Source organism: Squalius cephalus (assembly GCF_949319135.1).
Source record: "Squalius cephalus genome assembly, chromosome: 19".
In the NCBI taxonomy this organism is placed as follows: Eukaryota; Metazoa; Chordata; class Actinopteri; order Cypriniformes; family Leuciscidae; genus Squalius; species Squalius cephalus.
The window spans coordinates 24,622,459-24,643,299 of record NC_137140.1 but is presented as its reverse complement, the minus strand read 5'-3'; the positions used below and the strand labels follow the sequence as shown (position 1 = coordinate 24,643,299).

Sequence of the window (20,841 nt, the reverse complement as noted above, 5' to 3'; positions counted from 1 at the left end):
CTTGGTTTCAAAGGACTACTCTGTGATGCAAGTGAAAAAAATGGCACATTTGTTGTGGGCTGGGGGCAAATAATAGCAGGCAAGCGGTGAAATAGGGCTCACCTACTTCAACCCCCACAACCTCAAACCCCCTGCGGTCTCCTCAGACAAATAGCTCACAGAAAAGTGCAAGTCCTGTATCCAAACCTCTCCTGGCACGTAAAGTCACATAAAGCAATGCAGCAGGGCGAGCAGTCGCACAGAATCCATCCATCCCACTTTCATATCATGAGAAGAACAGGCTTTTGCATGAGTTAACAGAGACATAATAATGTTTGCTTATATGACTGTCACATTCTTTTTTTTCTTTTTCTTTTTTTGACTATAAAGAAAGAGATACATAACTACTGAAAGAAAGCATGCACAATTTAGCACTGCTGAGATGTTTTAAAGTGGGCAAATAGATCATATAACACACAATCCCCCAATATCCAATGTCCAGTTTGATTGATGTCATCAATATGCCTGCAAATGTCAGTTTGTAATATTGTTTGGTACTTTAATGTGAATCTGATACAAATATGTTGCTTATCTCCAGAAATAGACCACATCTCATCCAATTTAATGCCCGGAGCTTGATGCCGTCTGTGTTTGGCACGTGTTGTCATGGGATAATCACTCATGATTGCTTTTGCTGTGCTGATATGTAGAACATCCCAACAGTACTTCACAGAGAAATTGGTTTCAGGTATTTAACCTCGATTGAAACCGATCATCTGTCACTATGATGAATTACCTTGGTGTTTCTCAGATTTGAAAATGGTTTTAAACTAAGCTCTTATAAGGCGTTATCGCCATGAATAATGCATTCGAATGCAAATGTGCATTAACCGTAATCTTCATTCTCACCAAAAGGTAGCCATCAAACTAATTTCTGCACATTTTTTTTTTTTTTGTACAACACGTTACTAAAATCTCTAAATGCAAGAGAGAAATGTGTGAAAATAATTAATAAATAACAATAAATTACGATTCCGATAGATACTTGTTGTTGTTAATGACAATCCTACTGTTCCAAACTTTGCCGCCTTTGGTATGTGTTTTTAGACCTACATGATTTCCATCAAAGGTATGGCACTGTTTTTTTTTGATACATTTACAGGCTTTTCTGTACAGAAGCCCCCTGTTGAAACTAGTCTGAGTATAAAACAAAATGACAAAACAATGGCTCATCGAAGCAGGCATAGCAAGATAAACTATTTTTGTTTTGTTTCAGATTTCATTCCCTAAACACATATACAGTCGCTTAAAAAACTCAAAGTACTTAACTTCATCCAGGTTGTGTGTGCATTCAGATGAATACAGTTGTTTTAAAAAATGAAAAAGCTTCAGAGACGTAAACCACAGGAGAGGTCTGTTTAACTCTGTATCATGGATGAAAATAAAGTAGGTCTTTCTTACAAATGTGCTGACAACCTCTCTTCACCTTCTATATCAACAGCCACTGTGCAATGCTGGCCTCAAAGTCATTTCCCTTTATTCTTTGTTTGTGGCTTGCGGACATTATGACGCTCTTCCCTTTTTGCAATTGGCTGTAACAAATAATTTGCAACAGCAATGTGTTTATCATTCAGTGTGTGTTCAGTTTCATAGGAGTGAATCAACCTCCAGTTCTATTGACAGTGGTGGCAAAGATCTTGGTGCAAAGTGTCCAGAAGTCAGCTAGACAACAGCTGGAGTCCTGTCCACATTCATGGTTGTGTTGTTCTTTTTATCTCGTTGTGTCTTTTGAAGTCTTTTCGGTCAGTGCTTTTAAATATTCACTACTTTAGAGCATTTAGTCCACTCAAGTCTGGCATTTTCTTTTTTATTCAGGTCCAAAATTACCCAATTGCCATTGCTAAAGGTAAAGAATCACTACTCCTTTTAAACAACATTAGCATACCCTTTGCTTCCTATAATATTTATGAATGTGAATAATCCACTGAAACATATCCCGTTAATTAGTCCACCCATGTAGGGATAGTTCCCCCAAAAATGAAAATTCTGTCACTTACTCAACCTCTTTCTTCTGCAGAACCCAAAAGAAGATATTTTGAAGAACTGTTTTCATCCACATCACTCTTAAAAATAAAGGTTCTATATTGGCAATGATGGTTTCATGAAAAACCTCGATAACACTTTATTTTGATGGTCCCTTTTGAACATTCAGTTGGCTATAAGTAACTTTGCAACTACATGTCAACTAACTCTCATTAGAGTATTAGTAGACTTTCTGCTAACTATCATGATGGTTCTCAAACAGACATTCTACTGACTATAAGAATCTTTGCAACTACATGTCAACTTATTCTAACCCTAACCCTACCAGTCTACTAATGCGAGCTGATAGACATGTAGGTGCAACGTTACTTATAGTCAACATAAATGTGTTAAAGGGACCATCAAAATAAAGTGAAACCAAAACCTCTAACACCAATTGAACATTTCCATTCCACAAAATGTTCTTTATAGTATAAAAATGTTCACACTTTTTAAAAATTGTTCTTTGAGCATCGTTTGTCTATGGCATCGCTGTGAAATCCCCCATTGGAACCTTTATTTTTAAAGAGTGTACAGTTAAAGTCAATGGGGTCCAAAACAATCCTATTGGACCCCATTGATTCTCAGGACTAAGAAACACTGAGACATTTTTCAAAATATCTTCTTTTCTGTTCCACAGGAAAAAAAGAAAGTCATACAGGTTTGATGACATGAGGGTGAGTATATTTCTCAGAATTTTCATTTTCGGTTGAACTATCCATTTTTTTCAAAATGCCAGACAAGAGTTCCACCAAAGACATCTCCAGAGCCTCCTCACCGGTCCAGGCCGATGAGCAGACGACTCCTTTCCTCCTCCTTCTGGCTTTCGTTTTTGAGGTCTGCAAAGACCTGGGTGAAATAGTGAGGATCCGAGTTGATCTGCAGCATCTTGGCGCTCATCAAGTTGATGATGGACAGACAGCGGTCCCAGAATGTCTCCTTGGAGGTCTCCACCAGGAATGGTTTGAGAGGGTATGAGATCTCATTGCCCATGTAAGAGTAAGACAGGTAGAGGCAGGTCAGCAGCACGGCCTGCAGCTCGTGCTCCGTTGCCACCTCAGAGGAGACCACGTCGCGGCAGAGCATGTAGACGAAAACCACGTTGGCCGGGGTGATGAAGCCCTGGTCCTGCCAGCCCTGCAGCAGCAGAGAACGGTCCACGCTGCGGAGCCACAGCACGGGGTCGGTGGGGGAAAGGTGCTTGAGCCGATAGCACCTCCGGCAGAGGAACTCCCCCAGGCAGCGCAGTAGCTCGCTGGTGGAGGCTTGGACAATCACCCTCTTGGGTGTCCCGGGAACAATGTTGGAGTTGGAAAGAGGCGCCTTCTTGACAGAGGAAGCCGTGTTATTGGAGTTTTTGGAGCCTTGGTTTGATGGACTCGACTGGTCCTGCGTAAAGGACGAGAGATTTGCACAAGACTGTGACTTCTTGAGGTTCTCATTGTTGAGGTGAGAAACATTGTTCTGGTAGTTGGTGTTAGGCTGCACCTTCTTAGACCCCTTTTTCTTGGCTGAGACGGCTACTATTCGTTTCCACGGCAGTACGTTGATGAACGGGTGCCGTTTTAGGTTCTTGTCTTTGGCGTTCTTGCTGTTCTGAACCGCCGTGTAGTGGCCCACAGTGGACGGGCCATCCTCGAACAGGGCGGCCTTCCGGTAGCTGGGTGAAAGAGATAGCACGGTTCCCATGGTTCCGGGAGCGGGTTATCTGAATCTCAAGGTTAGGGGTCAGCTAAAGAAGGTGCCAAACTGGAGCCCCACTGCTTCCTGAGACTAGTTAAATCTGTAAGACATCCAAATTTAGGTTGGTGCTCTATTTAAAGAAGAATGATGTCTGGATGGATGAGGACTCTGTCACTGCAAAGCCTGTAAGACAATAAAAAACATACATATTAAATTGGTACTTTCCTGGCACTTTTCTGATAGCAATAGTGCGTATTTTGATTTGAACATTTTAGCATCACAGACTTTTTAAATTGCAGCACACATGTTGTAGGCCTATGTAGTATAATGTTGCAATATAGGCTCTCTTCAGATTAAAAGATGCATTTTTAATATGATATGAGTACATTTTATCTTTATTTTATTGATCTATTAGTTGCTATTATATATTGCTTGTATTTATGATGTTGAATTTGATCTGTTTTATTTTAGCTGGTCATCTACAAATATTCTGTAGTGTCCTAACAACAGTGATGCTGCATGTTAACTTGGCAATTGGGCCTTTTGTTTCCATTAAAATAATCTTAAATGATTAATGTTAAGATGATTGGACAATTGGTTTTCTCAAGTGGCAAAATATTTATCTTAGATCAAAATGTCCGTATTATTGATATTTTTGTAATCTATTCTGAACATGTGAACCTAATTGCCTTTTTACTTAAGATGATTTAAGACCATTATTTGTGTTTTTAAATGTGACGACAGTACTACCCTATACTGTTTTCTTTATGTCGAAAACAGGCCTCATACAAGCATTGCGTCGTAGATTCAAGTAAGATGCATGAATTCTTTATTTCTTGACACGCACTCAATAACATGCACACAATAACATGCGAATCCTTCGTATTCAACTGTACATTTGGCTAAAATAAAACATTTGATTTATGTAGCTCTACCGCACTTAAAACAATTGAAACCCCACGTATATATAGCCTGGATTTTACACAGTAAACTCAAACCCGCCAATGAACATAAATAAAGACATCGCCATCATGGCAGAGTCCAGTGTTTACTGCTCTCTTGTAAATACTGATCCCACTGTATCACCGTTCGTAAATCTGAATTTAACGGGACCTGTAGTATAACAGCCTATCTCATTCTCGTTCAATGCATGTTTGTAGATTATTTAACAAACGAAAAAGAAAAAAGGAAGAAAAAAAAACTTTCGTGTCGCCACTATAATGCAATTGTTGCTGAAATATGTAAGCCACTGTCCAAGGTTCTGAAAATTTGAGATCCTCCCTGCGATGTTTACATGAGCACGAGAAATAACCGACACTGATTTTCATCATCACGTCAATACAATTATAAGAAAGAAAGATCTACAAAATAAATGTTTACCAAACCAGCTTACAATTCCTCGATAAATACTGTAAAACCTTGAAAATATGACCAACAATCAACCAAATATAACAGAAGCTTCGATGAAATGCAGCTCACTTACAGGAATCTGCTCTCCTCCACGATGCTTTGGCAAAACAAGAGCCGCAGTAATGGCTGTCTGGGTTTATCCTTGATAAACTGCGCATCAAGGAGATGCAGAATCGGCCACACCAAGTAAAAGATTTAATTTCAAGATTGTCAGGACGCCTAAAATCTAATCAATTAATAAGCTTTTAATCAAACAAAACAATCTTCCCGTCTTGTCGGAGGTCTCTGTAGGCGCTCCAGAGGTCTGGGGATGCTGGATGTCTCCTTTGGTTGGTGATGCTGAGAACTGTGAAGCTGTGCTATTGGTCCACACCAGCAGATACGGGATTTAGGTTGATGTTGTGCTGTCAGAGCCGCGCGCACTGCGTCCTGCTATTAGAAAGCTTGTTCTCGAGCGCCTCATTGTGGTCTGTTTCTCCACTGCCCCGCCTTCGTGCACATGGCAATCACAGACCAAATCACAGACTAAAGAGAAAACTAATAGGCTATTTATTTATAATTATATGCATCCAAATTCATTAGTAGTTTAGGCTATACATTTAGCTGGGGCTTATAAAAATGTATAGCCTGTAACTAAATAAACATTTAAAAAATGTAATATGTATTTAAATGTAATGTATAGCCTACTTATTTACATGCATTTTTAAATATTATTTAAGTTTAAATGGTCTCGTATAACATTGTTGCTCAGGAGGACTGACTGATGGTGTGCCACTTGTCATGTCGGACAGATCTTATTTACGAGTTGAACGCACCCCACCATAAATACAAGTCATGAATACGATTGGGAAGCCCGGGATTTTCTTTAAGCCTCGAGTTTACGAGTTTGGGGCGTGAGGAACGTGTCGGAATAAGATAGCACACGTACTTCTCTAAGATGTCTGTTAAAGATGGTTCATCTGGAAAGCACCTGCTGTACAGCCTAACATCTTTAAAAAGCCAGTTTTACATACATTCTGAATCATAAACATCTTAAAGACGTTTTCTAATTGTCTATTTGACATCTGACAGGAAATGTCTTTAGAGACGTGTTGCAGATGAGCAAAAACTGAAAATACATCTTCTGGATGAAAACAAGCACATCAAATAGACGTCTCTGAGATGTACGTGTGCTATTAGCTTAGATATCTAGCCTTGTCAGGATTTTTTATTTACAACAAAATGTGACTTGACGTAAATATGACTTCCGAATCCCTTATAACTCATAAGTACAAACGTCTCAGGAGGACTTAACGCACCATAACTTTTCAAATAATTGATACACAGGCTTATTGATAGTTTAGGCAGACGTTTTGCTATTCCCTTCTGGATTTGATTACTGTATTTGTTAGACTAATAGGCAATGTATGTTTGTTTCACCATGTAGAAAAGTCACTATCACACAGATTATGAACTTTTTTTTTTTTTTTTTTTTTTGAAATTCAAAATACATAAATCTGTATATAAAATCTTGATATGATTTTTCATTCAGCAAAAGGCATTGAATTTCACCCTTAAAGTAATGCAGGATGGTCGATGGCATGGAAGGATAACAGTAGGGTATGTCACCACCTACTGACCATAAACGACAACAACAAAAGCAAATTCTCTAAGCAGCTGGTAAGTCCCGCCCATCCGTAAAACCCCAAGTGGACCTCTAGGTTGAAAAATCGTCAATGCAAGTGAATGTGAGAAAATAATTATTTTCTGGTCCCGTTTGAATTATGCCATGAATGTGAACATATGTTGTCTGTTATTTTTTATATAATTTTTCATGTTACGAGTTTGACAGTATATGATTCTTTGGCTAGCAGTTGTGGAAAAGACAACGAGAAAGACTACATGTCGCCTATGTGACGTCACCCCATAACACATTTTCCCATCACTTGTCAAATCACGGTGCTATTGCTGCGATAATCTATGGAGACAGATCGAGATGCCTGTGTGTTTTGTACCCAAATGTCACCATTCAAACCAAATGGGCTGTTCTTTCTTCAGATTCCCGTCTGAAAGCAGCGAAGAGTTGTAGTCCACAAAGTGCTCTCACATAAATTCTAACCGTATCAAACTTCTACCCGCTAAATTGTAGCATTCTTCAGACGAAAAATTATATTAAAAATTCACAGACAACATATGTTCACATTCATGGCAAAATTCAAACGGGCTTAGCCTGCTTCAAACGTAGCCTGCTGAATAAAAGTAAAAGACTACAAACCCCAACCTACCACCGCTCGCACGCACGTACGTATGAACGCACTTCCGGGTGAGGTCGCAAGTGCTTGTGGGCAGTGAGATTTTTGAATAGGGAAGATGGCAGCCGCGGCAGTGGTGGAGTTTCAGAGGGCTCAGTCTCTCATTAGCACAGACAGAAACGCTTCTATTGACATTTTACATTCAATAGGTAAGACTATGTTTAAATTATTTTATAAAACTTTACTTTTCACTCTGCGTACTTTAATGCTTCAGTATTAGGAAGCTAAGGTACCATGAGCCGGTGCTGCGGTGCTGACTCACTGTACTGTGTGTGTGCGCGCGTCTCAAAACATAGTAAGCTGCCTCCACAGACAGCATTTTTAGACCTAATGGCGGCATTCGAACTTACGAATCGAGCATAGAACGAAGACAGCTTTGTTATGGTTTCATATGCGTGCTCGAACATATGACTCGAACGTTCGAACGCGCCCCCGGTTCCCTAAAAGAACTGTCTAGGTAGGCAGCTAGCTACGTTTTGAGACACAGCCCGATGTGTATGGACAGTTAGCTGCACTATTAGCCACCCTTCCAGGCCAAGGCGCATTTTAACACATTTATCTGGGATTTATCTTAATTTTGTATTAATAATAAGCTCAACCGATGACATTTTATTTTGAGATTCACTTTTTTTGACAAAAACTTGATCAACTTGACGTGCTTCATACCAACCATGAGACAATCTTTGACATTTGTTTTTGATGTCGTAACTTTGACTGAGATTTCTTTTTCTTTTTTTGGCTGCTGAAATACAATTTTTTTTCGTACATAACGTTATATGAACTTTCTGTTTATGTCATGACACGTATTCTTAGTTTAAGCAGTTTGGTAGAGTAAAATCAGTTCCTTTTTGACTAATAAAAACTTGTCTGTCAATCTTTGTCGACTCCAAGACCCAAGTTTCTTTCGTTTCAACCTTTTAATACTTTTTTTTTTTCATGGCGCACATAATGACAAGTTGGTTTTAAACGAGTTAACGTTGCCTAAGATCATTAGACATAATTAATTGGTTATTTTTACGATGTTTTTCTTAATTAAATAATTTTAAGTATTTATTCAGAACCTCTTTAATTCGCAGAGACAACTATAACTAACGTTAGTCATTTGTAGGTTGATTTTGCTGAAAAGTGTAAATGATATGACCTTATCAAAACATTACTGTTATTTTTTATACTTTTATTTTTTAAAGTTTACTTTTTTCCCTCCTTGATGTGTACAAAAAAGGAAAAAGAAAAATCAAATAAAAACAATTACAACAAGAACAAAACCATTACCGATAGCCTAACTGTTACATGAGGTCTTACAAGGAGTCAGCAACTAGGCCTATGTGATACAATTAGAAATTGTGGTGAAACATTACTGTTATTTTGAGCCCCTTGACAAGCCCAACATGGCAACAGTGACTCAACCAATGACATGAGGTCGCAGTTGGGGTTATCTTTTTTTCCCACCAATGTCTGATGGGGGGGATGCATTGATTAGCAAAGTTTTCAGTCAACACATTTGATGTCAAAGACGAATATATATATTTGTGTGTGTATGCAGCCGTTTCTGACATCAAATGTGTTAGACTGAAAAAACTTCTAATTGATATTTTTATGTATATCTCCTAGTAACTTTAATTCTAACCGCGGCTTATGTACAAAATCTATAGGCCAATTACTTTCTATTGATGGGAGGCTTAGGTGGGTTGGTCTTAGTTACCGTTTAACTTTGTGGGGGTTTTTTTTCAGTGAGACGGGATGTCCATGAGGATGATGAAGAGGCGGTTCGTGTCAAGGAGCAAAGCATCCTGGAGCTGGGCACTCTCCTGGCTAAGACGGGACAAGCTGCAGGTGACGATCAACATACTGGGGCGATTCTGTGCCTTTCTATGGGAATTTTTTACTTTGTTTTGACACATCATCATCATCATTCTGTATGTTTTTTTTTTTAGAGCTTGGAGGCCTGCTGAAGTTTGTGAGGCCTTTCCTGATCTCCATAAGCAAGGCAAAGGCAGCACGGTTGGTGCGCTCGCTCCTGGATCTATTTCTGGACATGGAGGCAGCCACGGGCCAGGAGGTTGAGCTGTGTCTGGAATGCATTGAATGGGCTAAAGCTGAGAAGAGAACCTTCCTCAGACAGGCCCTAGAGGTAAACTGAGCATCAGCTGTGAACTGTCAGGACGATTAGAGCTAATACACAAGCCAATAATTAATATAAAATGGGTAGTTCAAACTGTAAGATCTGACTGGATGCCATAAAAGTACATAAATATGCAGAACTGTGACATCAAGTGAATTGTATATTACTGTGCCAAAAAAACAACAACATTTAACACATTTTATAAAAGCAACAAGCCATTCCATATATTACAGTGTTTTTGGAGCTTTGCATTGTCTTATAACACACCTCAAAAACATTATTTTTGGCCTTATTTCTTTTACTTTAAGGTCATTAATAATATAGATTTTTTTTAAATGTGTATATATTCTCAATTAAATTAAATTTAACTAGCAGTAGACAACTGTATAATTTATCACTATTCCTTGCCATTTTTTGTCAGGCTCGGCTCATTTCACTCTATTTTGACACCAAGAGATACCAGGAAGCCCTTCATCTCGGTAAGAATAATCTAAAAATATTTGTATTTGCAATGAGATCAGTCAGAGCCAAATAATAAGAAATGATCAAAATCATGTTTATTTAATCATTTTTTGCTCAAATTATTGTATGATTGTATTAAATAAGAAAATAGCAATATATGAATTCTCAATGAGCTTTCTGTCTTTTGGACCCTACTGTATATCATAATTTTTGTTGTACTCTGTTATACTTTTGATGTACTTGATTTTATTTTTGAACATAATAAAGAAATGTTCTTTCCCCTCAGGCACCCAGTTGCTGCAGGAGCTGAAGAAGATGGATGATAAAGCTCTGCTGGTGGAAGTCCAGCTGCTAGAGAGTAAAACCTACCACGCTCTCAGCAACCTTCCCAAAGCCAGGGCTGCCCTCACCTCAGCCAGGACCACCGCCAATGCCATTTACTGTCCCCCAAAGCTCCAGGCAGCTCTTGATATGCAGTCAGGCAAGTCTCACTTCTCTGTTTAGCGATCTACAAGTGCGTTTGAGATTGGACGTGTACTTATTGATATGTGACGTTTTCGCCCTTCCACTCCAGGTATCATCCATGCAGCTGAGGAAAAAGATTGTAAAACTGCCTATTCTTACTTCTTCGAGGCTTTTGAGGGCTACGATTCCATTGACAGCCCCAAGGCAGTCACTGCACTGAAATACATGCTTCTCTGCAAGATCATGCTCAGCTTGTAAGTGTGATAACCGCTTGCATTTTATCCCTGTTTGTGTGTGGGAGGCCACAGGATAATAGAACAGTTATTGTGTTAGTTACGCCAAGCTCTGTTATGTAATGCCGACTTTCTAACTAATACTTAGGCTATCATTTCCTCTGTACAATCCATCTCCATAATGCATCGCCTACGCTTAATGACCCGTGTAGCTAAAATACAGAAAGTGTAGCATGTATTAAAAAAAATCATTAATAATACACTACTGTTCAAAAGTTTGGGGGGTTGGTAAGTCTTTCTTAATGTTTTTAAAAGGAGTGTCTTATTCTCCTCAAGGCTGCATTTATTTATTATCAATAATACAGTAAAAACTAGTGATGCTCCAAAATTATTATTATTATTTTTTTTTAAGTTTTCAATTACCTGATAACTTAAAACTAAAATAATGTTTAATAATTAATCAAACGTATTTAATAACCAACACTCAAATGGAAGCTGAGTTGTATATAAACATTTATATTGCACACAATGCAGTTTTTATATTGACTTTTTAATTATAGAATTGTTTCTATTCCAGTTTGTTTGGTGGCTTTAATAATTTTGTTTTCACGGCAGATTTATTCCAACAAGTATTAAATAATGAAATCAGGTTAAGCAAACATATAACATGTAAACTCTTGATCAGATTGAAAACCGAAACTGAAAGGACGACGTATGAAGTGTGGATCGAGCTAGCTGTTATTCCTGTTGAATAAAGTGTCATATAAATGAGTGTCCCTTCATTATAAAATTCTCCTTTCACTGCGTCTGTGAAGTGGAGCAGGACAACGTCCTACCAGTCCTTGTTTCAGATTCTGATCCATAGACAACTGGTTTTGGGTGCTGGGAGGGGCATTTTTACTGCGTGATAAATACAAACAGCACGACACAACAGTTCATATGTTCATAGTCTCCGAATTATGACCAGAAATGGATAAATATTAAGTCTGCTGTTTAAAACAAATAAAGGTAACACTTTATTTTACAGTGTCCTTGTTACATATATTACATGTACTTACCATAGTATTAACAGTAAATTATGCATAATTACATGCACCTAACCCTCAACCAAACCCTAATCCTACCCTAACCCTATAGTAAGTACATGTAGTTGCTTTTTATTACTCAGTACTTAAATATATAATCACACTGTAACAATGACACCTTAAAATAAAGTGTAACCCAAATAAAGAACCAATGTAGGAGAATGGTTAAGCGCAAATAGCGGGAAACTTTGTATGTTTGTGCAGTGTGCGGCATGTCAAAATATTTATTCCGATTTGAAGCTTGTGACTTATAAACACACATGCACATCAACCCATGTTTAGCGTTCATGAAAACTACAATACATTCAGATTCATCAATCGGAATGGTTAGATACATGATGGGCTACTGTAGAAAAAATAACTTAAGGTCATTAAATATATTCTGGGATGAATATATTTTGGAAATCCTGATTTTTTTGTCATTAAGGGAAATCATCTTGTCTCGGTTACAAATTTAACTGTTAAATCATAAGTGTTTGTTTTTTTCGCCCTTTTTATTTATTGCATTGCATATTGTATGTTCAGGGTGACAGATTGATAAGCAGACATGGTATTTATGACTGGATTTAACTTTTGATACTTTGTGGTAAAATTGGCTTTTCTACTGATTTATCCTATCAGTGTGGCTCTCATGAAAAAAAATAGTGAAGGCCACTGCTATATCAGCAAGGAGTGAACGAAATAAAGTGAGTGAATTCGGACACTGACGTATACACTGTGCGTCGGAGAGCTGGAGCTGTCACAGAAACATATAGTGATAAAACTACTTTTAGCTTAAATGTAACTTACTTTAGAAAATATTAATAGCAGTAACTATCATAATGACTTTATAATGGAATTATACATCCCTCTGTGCCAGCATTGCGGTTTCATTGATTGTATATATTAATACAATAAATATTAATTTGGTTTGTCATGCTTAATTTGTGTATTTTTTTAAAATATATTTATTATTTTTAGTTCTTGAAATGGTCACATAGTGCCCTCAGGTCACCATTATGATTACATTACTCAACCTACATATTTATAAATCGAATATTTTTAAATTATCATTTCTTTGTGTTGTGAGTTAACAATGCCACAAGTTAGTAAAACACTTGGCTGTTTGTAAAACACATTAAATTGAGGAAACTCCTAAATACTATATTTTATTAATAATAATAATGTATAAATCAAAAATGTACTTTATATAATTTCATTTAATTTTAAAATCATCTGTATAATATTGTCTCTCTATATTTTAATGTTAATCAAGTAATGATTAATAAAAAATAAAAAAAAAACTAATTAATCGCACTCTCAGTCCTCTCCTCGTTGAATTTTTGGGAAATAGGGATTCATCAAGTGTACATTGGATTTACGCACGAAATCAGAGTGCATTGTGGGTATAAACGTGAACGAATGTAGGAAATGAAGTTGTTCACTCAGAGCGATTGATTATATGAGACATTTTCTATTGTTTTCTTCCAGGCCAGAGGAGGTACAGGCCTTGATCAGTGGCAAACTGGCTCTGCGATATGCTGGGCGACAGGTAAGCTCATTAAAATTCCAGTGTCTTTTTATAGATGAAATGACTGCTTACAAACAAATGCTCTACAGAAGCATTTCATGGTTCTTCTGTGAACCAGGCTTTTATGTTTGGCCTTTTAACAACCTGTTACACATCTGACAAATCTTTTTTCTTTTTAGGCAAGTGCTCATTTATAGTTGTGCCCTATAATTTTTTTTTTCTCCATCAGACCGATGCACTGAGATGTATAGCACAAGCCAGCAAGAACAGATCATTAGCAGATTTTGAAAAGGTGAGATTTTGACTGATGTCTGTGTATAATTTTTCAACGGTCGTCTCTGTCATGCTCAGCTTTCTTTTTTGCTCTTTCACACATGAAGGCCCTGACAGAGTACACTAAAGAGCTGAGGGACGACCCTATCATCAGCACGCATTTGACCAAGCTTTACGACAATTTGCTGGAACAGAACCTCATTCGGGTCATTGAGCCTTTTTCCAGAGTACAGGTAGTGTGTGTGTCTTTCATAGATATTTTAGCCTTAAGTGCATCATTTAGTTATTTATTGTAAATATAATACTTTAAAGCTGCAATCCGTAACTTTTTTTTTTGGGTTCAAAATTATTAATTATAAAAAGTACATAACCTGCCAGTGTTCAAAACTATCTGCTTGCCTTAGCTCGATTCAAAACGGTAAGCTTGTAATAATGTTTTTAATTCCAGTGGTACTGGTGGATTTCCTCAGGAAATTTGAGCATGTCTTTGCGTCATTACCTCACATCTGTACACATAAAGGAGTCTCGGCTAGTAGGCTATATTGCGTGTGAGGATGATGAAGGTGGAGATTTATAGCCTTTTCTCACAGCACTTGATATAATTAAACGTATCAATTTGATGGCGGGTCCAGAAAGGTTCAAACGACAATAACCAGTGTAAAATGCAAAAGACTTCGGACTTCCGAATGGCTACAGAAAAAAGGACCCACAACGACGCGATGACTGACAGCCGCACATTCTCCTAAAAACATTGGATTCATCCGCGCCGTGCAGAGGCACAACCCACGTAAAGTTGATAATTCCGCGAATAACTGTAATAGCAGATTTCGAACAGAGATGGCGACAAAGAGGAAAAACTATGGACTGCAGCTTTTATTCAATATTTTATTTAAAAAGGACCAATATATATCTCTGACAACTCTAACAGATTTACTATGAATTTTATGTCCTTTTCTCTCTTTTCAAGATTACACATATAGCTGGTCTCATCAAACTCTCAAAGGTACGAACTTCTTTACTTTTCAGAAGATTTTCACTCTCATACGGAGTATTGTGTATAGTTTTAAAGTAATATTAGCGTAGGAAATCACAATGCCTTTAATGTCACCATAAACCAAAAATATGACAAACTATAACATGAAACAATCGATATGTAAGCATTTAAGATCGCTAAAATAAAATGCTCTATCTGTTATTTGTTGTGGCCCACAGGATGATGTTGAGAGGAAACTGTCACAAATGGTCCTGGACAAAAAGTTTCATGGTTAGTCTACCTTTTTTGTCATTACCTTTCTCTGTCATTTATCTTTTTGCATTTAAAATAAAAAAAGATTTTATTGCAGAGCATTACAAAAAGTCGCAACCAGTGCTACCGATACCATTCCCCCTCTCTTCCCATTAATTTTGTGTCTCTTTCTGCACTATATAGCTAAATTATCTAATGAGAGTCATGATATCGCCAAAATATCTTAAGCTTTGTTACGTTCTGGACATTTTGACCCAATATTGATATTCTTTTTCCCGAGAAGGCTAGTTAATGTTATCACATTGGACTAAAACGTACTGACTTGACTCACACAGGATATAACAACTTCCCAAAAATGTTTTGAGAATTTTTTTTGTAGCATTTTGTAATATTTTGTTTCCCTCTTGTGGTGTTCAGTGTTAATTTCTTTGACGAATAATTTTCGTCAACGACATTTTTTCACAGACGAAAACGAGACGATAACTAAATAAAAACTAGTTTTGAATGACAAAAACTATGACGAAAATCTATTGACATTTTCGTCAACGAATAAAACTTGACGAAAATGTTAGATAGTGACGATTTGGGAAGCGATCCAGTCTGATGTCCCGCATTTGTGGTAGATGCGCACAATTGTACTGTGACGTGATCTACCCAGCGGCACATGAGTTGGCATGCGCTGCATGTCTCATAAAACGTTAAAACATGTAAACGTCTGGGAGAATGAATAGAGCAGACATGAAGATCTGAATAAGAGTGACGACGCAAAAAAAGAGCTATATTCGGTACGGTTTTCTGTGCGCACACACCCGACCCGAAGCGTGCAGCCATTCACATAGACTATACAGCGCGCGAGTACAGAATTGAGCTCTCTTTCCTGTCTGAATGGACAAATACACACAAATATTATGTCTAAATGTCCGTTTTTATACAGTTGTGAGTGTATCTATGTGCATGTCATTGGACATGAACCGATGTCTTAAAGTGACAGTGGGTAATAAACCTAATGCGGTCTGTGTCCTTAATATTGATCAAGCAACAAAAGAAAAAGAGAAAAGCATTCACTGCTCGTTAATAGCTTTAATAAGGATTAATTATATTTAATTAATACAAATAAATATGTCTGCTTTAAAGAATAGAGAATGATGTATGCAAGTAGTTATAAAGAATTCATATATCATTCATTGAAAAAAAGACTGTGTTCTACTTTAGGAAAAGTGGTTTTATTTTTTTAAGTTACAGTAGTTAAATCTGTATCTGTATTGCAAGTTCAAACTTTAAAATCATTCATGTTAGCAGGTTAATATATGTTTTCTCCGGAAGTATATGGGTTTGGAAATTTTAGAGAAATTCTAAATAAATGCATTTAAATTGAAACCCATTATATTTTAGTCGACTAAGTCTACTGGAGATTTAGTCGACTAAAATCTTATTGTATTTCGTCGACTAAAACTATATGGCGTTATATGTGTGCCTCAATCCTGAGCGAGTAATTATAAGTTTTGAGCACAGAGAACTATATTTTGCAAGCACATTACATTATATTTTGAACAGAAATTAACAATCGCAAAAAAAAAATTCGTTTGAGCAAAGAAAAAAACGATTCCGTGCTCAATAAATGTATTTGCTTGTTTGCTATTATCCATATTAACGTGCAATAATAACCCCTCTCACGCAGTTTACTCAGGTGCTCTCTCACAAACTTATTCTTTTCGATGTAAGAATAGTTTTTTCTTTGCTCAAACAATTTTTTTTGTTCATTTCTGTTCAAAATATAATGTAATGTGCTTGCAAAATATAGTTATCTGTGCTCAAAACTTACAATTACTCGCTCAGGATTAAAACTAGACTAAAACTAAAACAATTCAGATGACTAAAATATGAATAAAACTAAATGGCATTTTAGTCAAGACTGACTAAAACTAAATCAAAATTTGCTGTCAAAATTAACACTGGTGGTGTTCCCGGTCAAAAATGACTGGCCTACAAAAAATTACTTATAAATCTCTCGGTTTGCTATGTTATTACCAAATATTGTGTTCAGTCTTCTCAACTTTTTTTCAATTAGGACAGGTTTTGTATTTCTTATTGGAACTGATTGATCGATGGAGTCATTAGCCCCGTTTACATGTAGCATTGTATTCCGATTATAACCAGGTGCAAGTCCAATCAGAATGAAAATGCTCCATGTCAACACCTCAATCGGAATAAAAATGCTCAAACCGATTGAAATTTCAGTCGGATTGAAGGGGGTGGAATAAACCTTTTCATGAACCGATCAAACGAAAGATTACACCATGTAAACGAGCTGTTCCGATTACTTTGAGCGTACGTCTTTCTGCGCATGCCTGGTTTTGCGCCAGATAATTCTGTCAGCTAACATAATGCCTTCTGTTTGTGATCCATTTATACCCGATGCAAAAAAACTATGCACGCTAACCATTACCATAGTAAACATGGAAAATATGTACGCTTGAAGAAATCAGACAAATCATAATCCTGTTTTTATTTTATCTTTCAGTAGCCTATGTCTCTCGGACTATCCTCTTTTTCTCTGACTGAAAATATAACTGTATCCTTCTGGGAGAGAGTGCTAAAGCTCCTCAGGTCATATTTTTGGTGGCATATTTGTAGAAATGAACATTCTTTCTAAATGTGATGTAAATACGTCCTGTTACTAGGCTACCAAATAAACAGAAACAGACGCGAATAAGTTTTGTAAACGTTCTTTTGTAAACGTTCACAAACGTCATAAACGGTAAACCACTTTATTTCTGTGACTAGTGTGCAATTTTGACACAAATTAATTCATTATGATAAATGTATCGATTTTTATTGTAAACCTGTGGTAAAACATCTATTCTTGGGTTTTAAAATTCAATTAAACAACAAAAATGCCAGCAAACAGTCGCTCTTGCATGTTTTGCGATCGATCAGGCTGTTTCCAGTGATTTCTTTCTGATCAGTTTTCTGATAAAACTTCCTTTTTTTCTTCTTTTTTTTTTTACAATAATGATGGCCTATATTTAATTATATGCTATCATGAGTGTGATATGAGTATGAGAATGAAAAACTGATGCAAATAGGCTACAAAACAAGACAATAATTAACAAAGAACAATAGCCTACACAACACAATAAAACGGCCCGTTTATGGCTCGCACTGGCCCGACAGTGGAAACGCGTCTGACGCCTACAACTAAACGCGACAATTAAGTGATGCACCATCTTGACAGGATTGAAAACGTGGAAATAATGAGCTTCCAGATCCGTCAGACAAGCTGTGTGCGCATGTCAGAAAATGACTTCGATTGAAAGCGTCAGCACATGTAAACACCAGATCGGTTTAGATAACATCCCATGTAAACAGTCAACCGGAATCCGTCAATCAGAACGATCTCAATCAGAATAGCAAAAAAGTGTGCATGTAAACGGGGCTACTGACTGTTTACGTGTGCACCAATAATCTGATTATTTCCAATAATCAATGTAAAGGTACGATTAAACTACACATTTTGTTTTATTGACTTCCATTCATACGCATGCGATGGCGTCAGACCGGAACCGCAAACTCATGCAAAAAGTTTTGCATTTCGCTGTGTTCTAAAGTTTACTTTTGTGAACTCTGACCTGTGAATTCGCATCACGTGAAGACGTGTGACCAGTAGAAGATCGATGTCACGGCTTGACCTCTTGGCTGAATTAAAAGAATGCACATTTTTGCAGTAGAGTAGATTGTATATTTTTACATATTGAATGTATTATTATTTGTTATGTGCTGAATTCATAAAACGGCTTATTTAATGAATCGACAGCCTATTGGCTAATCTTCAAAATGTTTGTTTAATTTTGGTTTTATCTATTTTTTTTTAGTTTACTCTGAAAAAAAAAATGCTGTTTTAATTAGAGGTCATGGACATATAGGATTTAGTTTATGGCACTCATTCATTTCTATAGTATCTGCAAACAGTGATTGACTGTCGCACAACTCTGAATGAAATTCACTTCGCTTACGCACAGTTTTTGATTGAAAAAGGTTGTCTTAAGCTTATTCACCGTATGTCTTACGTCTGTTGGATTTCTACTATTGCAGGCATCCTTGACCAAGGTGAAGGAGTGCTCATCATATTTGAGGAGCCGCCTGTGGACAAGACTTACGAGGCAGCTCTAGAAACCATACAGAACATGAGCAAAGTTGTGGATTCACTGTACAACAAGGCTAAGAAGTTAACATAGGTGAGGTGTTAAATGTTTGTCTAGAATTGGTTTCTTCAGTCTGATTTCATAAACCAGTTTCTAATGTGTATTTGTGTTTTCTTCTTCTGCAGAATAAACATCAGAAGCTGCTGCTGTGTGAAATGGTTGTATGCGTGTGAGTGCCCGTGTGTATGTGTGTATGGCCAACATGTGGAACTTTTTTTTCACAGCAAAAAGGGACAACATTGAGCAAGATCTACTTGTTCCCCAGTTGAGAGTTTTTAATGTTTCTTTTCTTTCAAATGGACAATTTCATCTTTCTGATCTTCTGACCTTTTTGTTGTTCTTCTCTGTATCTCTCAACGGCCAACACAGGCCATCAGGGAATGTTGTACAACTACAATAAAATCCTAAAATGTCATGTAGAAATGTATAGCTCTTCTACATTTAAAGTTTTTTAATTACAGCAACTTTGTGATACAGACTCCTGGTTTCGGTTGTCGATGGTTCATCGGTTGTTTGCTGTAGTGCATATCTTTTTTTTCTCATTTTATGGATGCACATTTTATCTGATTGTTGTAGGTGAGGGATACAAAGGAACTTGCCTGTAATGAAGAGGCTCTGTAATAAGCACAGTTGCCAATCATATTACCACACACTAGAAAATTTAGTATGATCAAGGGTATTGTTTGCTGTTTACTTTTACAGTATACCTACCGTCTTTACGGTTTTGTATTTACAGTGTACTGTTTGCCAAGTTAGGTTGGTTATATTAAATGGCCCAATCATACAAAGGTTTTAGTCATCTTTGATTAAAAGATCATTTTCCCACTGTACTGAAGTTTCTTTTATCGTTCAATAATTGTTTCCCCCGATTAGTATCTCAATGCAAACTCCATTTCTAGTTTGCCAGCAATAGACCATTATATAAGTTAAATACTCGCAATATTATTTTAAAATTCAATGTTTTGTACTTTTTTTTTTTTTTTATCTTATCGGTTTTCTTGTAAATGTATACTTTCACACATCGTTTGCAAAAAAAAAATATTTATGTTCTCATTTATTCTTTTTAGTGTGCAATTATAAAAGTTCTTATGGGAGAATGGTGTTTTTAAAAGACTTTAAAGTCCAGTGTTGATTTGAGAGCTTCCTGCATGTGATTGTGATTGATTTGTAGTGGCGGTCTAGCATTGATCAGTCGAAATTTTAGTGAGAGAATAAACACTTTGGAAAGATTTTTTTTTTTTTTTTTTTTTTTTTTTTTTTTTTTATGGTCCACAAATGTCCACTATCAAAGCTCAGCATTTCAAGCATTGAAATCTTGGTAAAGGCATATTACAGTTTGAGGAAAGTGACTGTTTTATTTTTGTATGAGTTGGCCTGTTCACTAATTAAAGTGTTTTGATTACATTTACTGGTTTTGAGGGAAATTATCCTTATCTCTTATGTGTACATGGGTATAAATACAGGGCAATTTCCCTTTATGTGGAATTATATGCACGTTTGTTATGCAATGTGTTTTCTTGTGATGAAGTATTAGGGGATTTTCATATCAAATACTGTTCATTAAGATGGAGTACTAAATCACAAGGACTTTAGTTCTTGAGAACTTTATAAAATTACCCAAAATATTGTTGGTAATAAAGAAATATTAATGTACACCCCTTTCAAATAGAAAAACAATAACCACATAATTTATTAGATCCTCAAATGAGTTAAATTCACTGGAAACCTTTTTTAGTCAGTTGTAGCTCAGATTGCTATATTTGATAACAATATAAAAGCTTAAAGCAGGATACTTTTT

At 36.7% G+C, this 20,841-nt stretch overlaps 2 protein-coding genes across 2 annotated transcripts; one reads left to right on the top strand and one right to left on the bottom strand.

Annotated features, from left to right (window-relative positions):
- Positions 1-359: 359 nt before the first annotated feature.
- Positions 360-5,537, bottom strand: cdk5r1b (cyclin dependent kinase 5, regulatory subunit 1b (p35)). The gene is made up of 2 exons (XM_079851915.1): positions 5,228-5,537; positions 360-3,927 (listed from the first exon to the last, which is right to left on the bottom strand). Exon 2 carries the CDS (start codon positions 3,748-3,750, stop codon positions 2,836-2,838), a length of 915 nt encoding a protein of 304 aa, XP_079708041.1. The 5' UTR covers positions 3,751-3,927; positions 5,228-5,537; the 3' UTR covers positions 360-2,835.
- Positions 5,538-7,472: 1,935 nt separating this feature from the next.
- Positions 7,473-20,451, top strand: psmd11b (proteasome 26S subunit, non-ATPase 11b). Its single transcript, XM_079851910.1, has 13 exons — positions 7,473-7,594; positions 9,177-9,278; positions 9,380-9,576; positions 9,989-10,046; positions 10,316-10,510; positions 10,604-10,748; positions 13,283-13,343; positions 13,552-13,614; positions 13,703-13,828; positions 14,563-14,598; positions 14,808-14,859; positions 18,934-19,076; positions 19,169-20,451. Exons 1-12 carry the CDS (start codon positions 7,504-7,506, stop codon positions 19,074-19,076), a joined length of 1,269 nt encoding a protein of 422 aa, XP_079708036.1. The 5' UTR covers positions 7,473-7,503; the 3' UTR covers positions 19,169-20,451.
- The last annotated feature ends 390 nt before the right edge of the window (positions 20,452-20,841 follow it).

Coding starts and splice junctions, on each gene's coding strand:
- cdk5r1b (XM_079851915.1), bottom strand. CDS start 3,750: ATGGGAACCGTGCTATCTCTTTCACCCAGCTACCGGAAGGCCGCCCTG.
- psmd11b (XM_079851910.1), top strand. CDS start 7,504: ATGGCAGCCGCGGCAGTGGTGGAGTTTCAGAGGGCTCAGTCTCTCATT. Junction 9,577..9,988: donor TCCTCAGACAGGCCCTAGAG/GTAAACTGAGCA, acceptor ATTTTTTGTCAG/GCTCGGCTCATTTCACTCTA. Junction 10,047..10,315: donor CCAGGAAGCCCTTCATCTCG/GTAAGAATAATC, acceptor CTTTCCCCTCAG/GCACCCAGTTGCTGCAGGAG.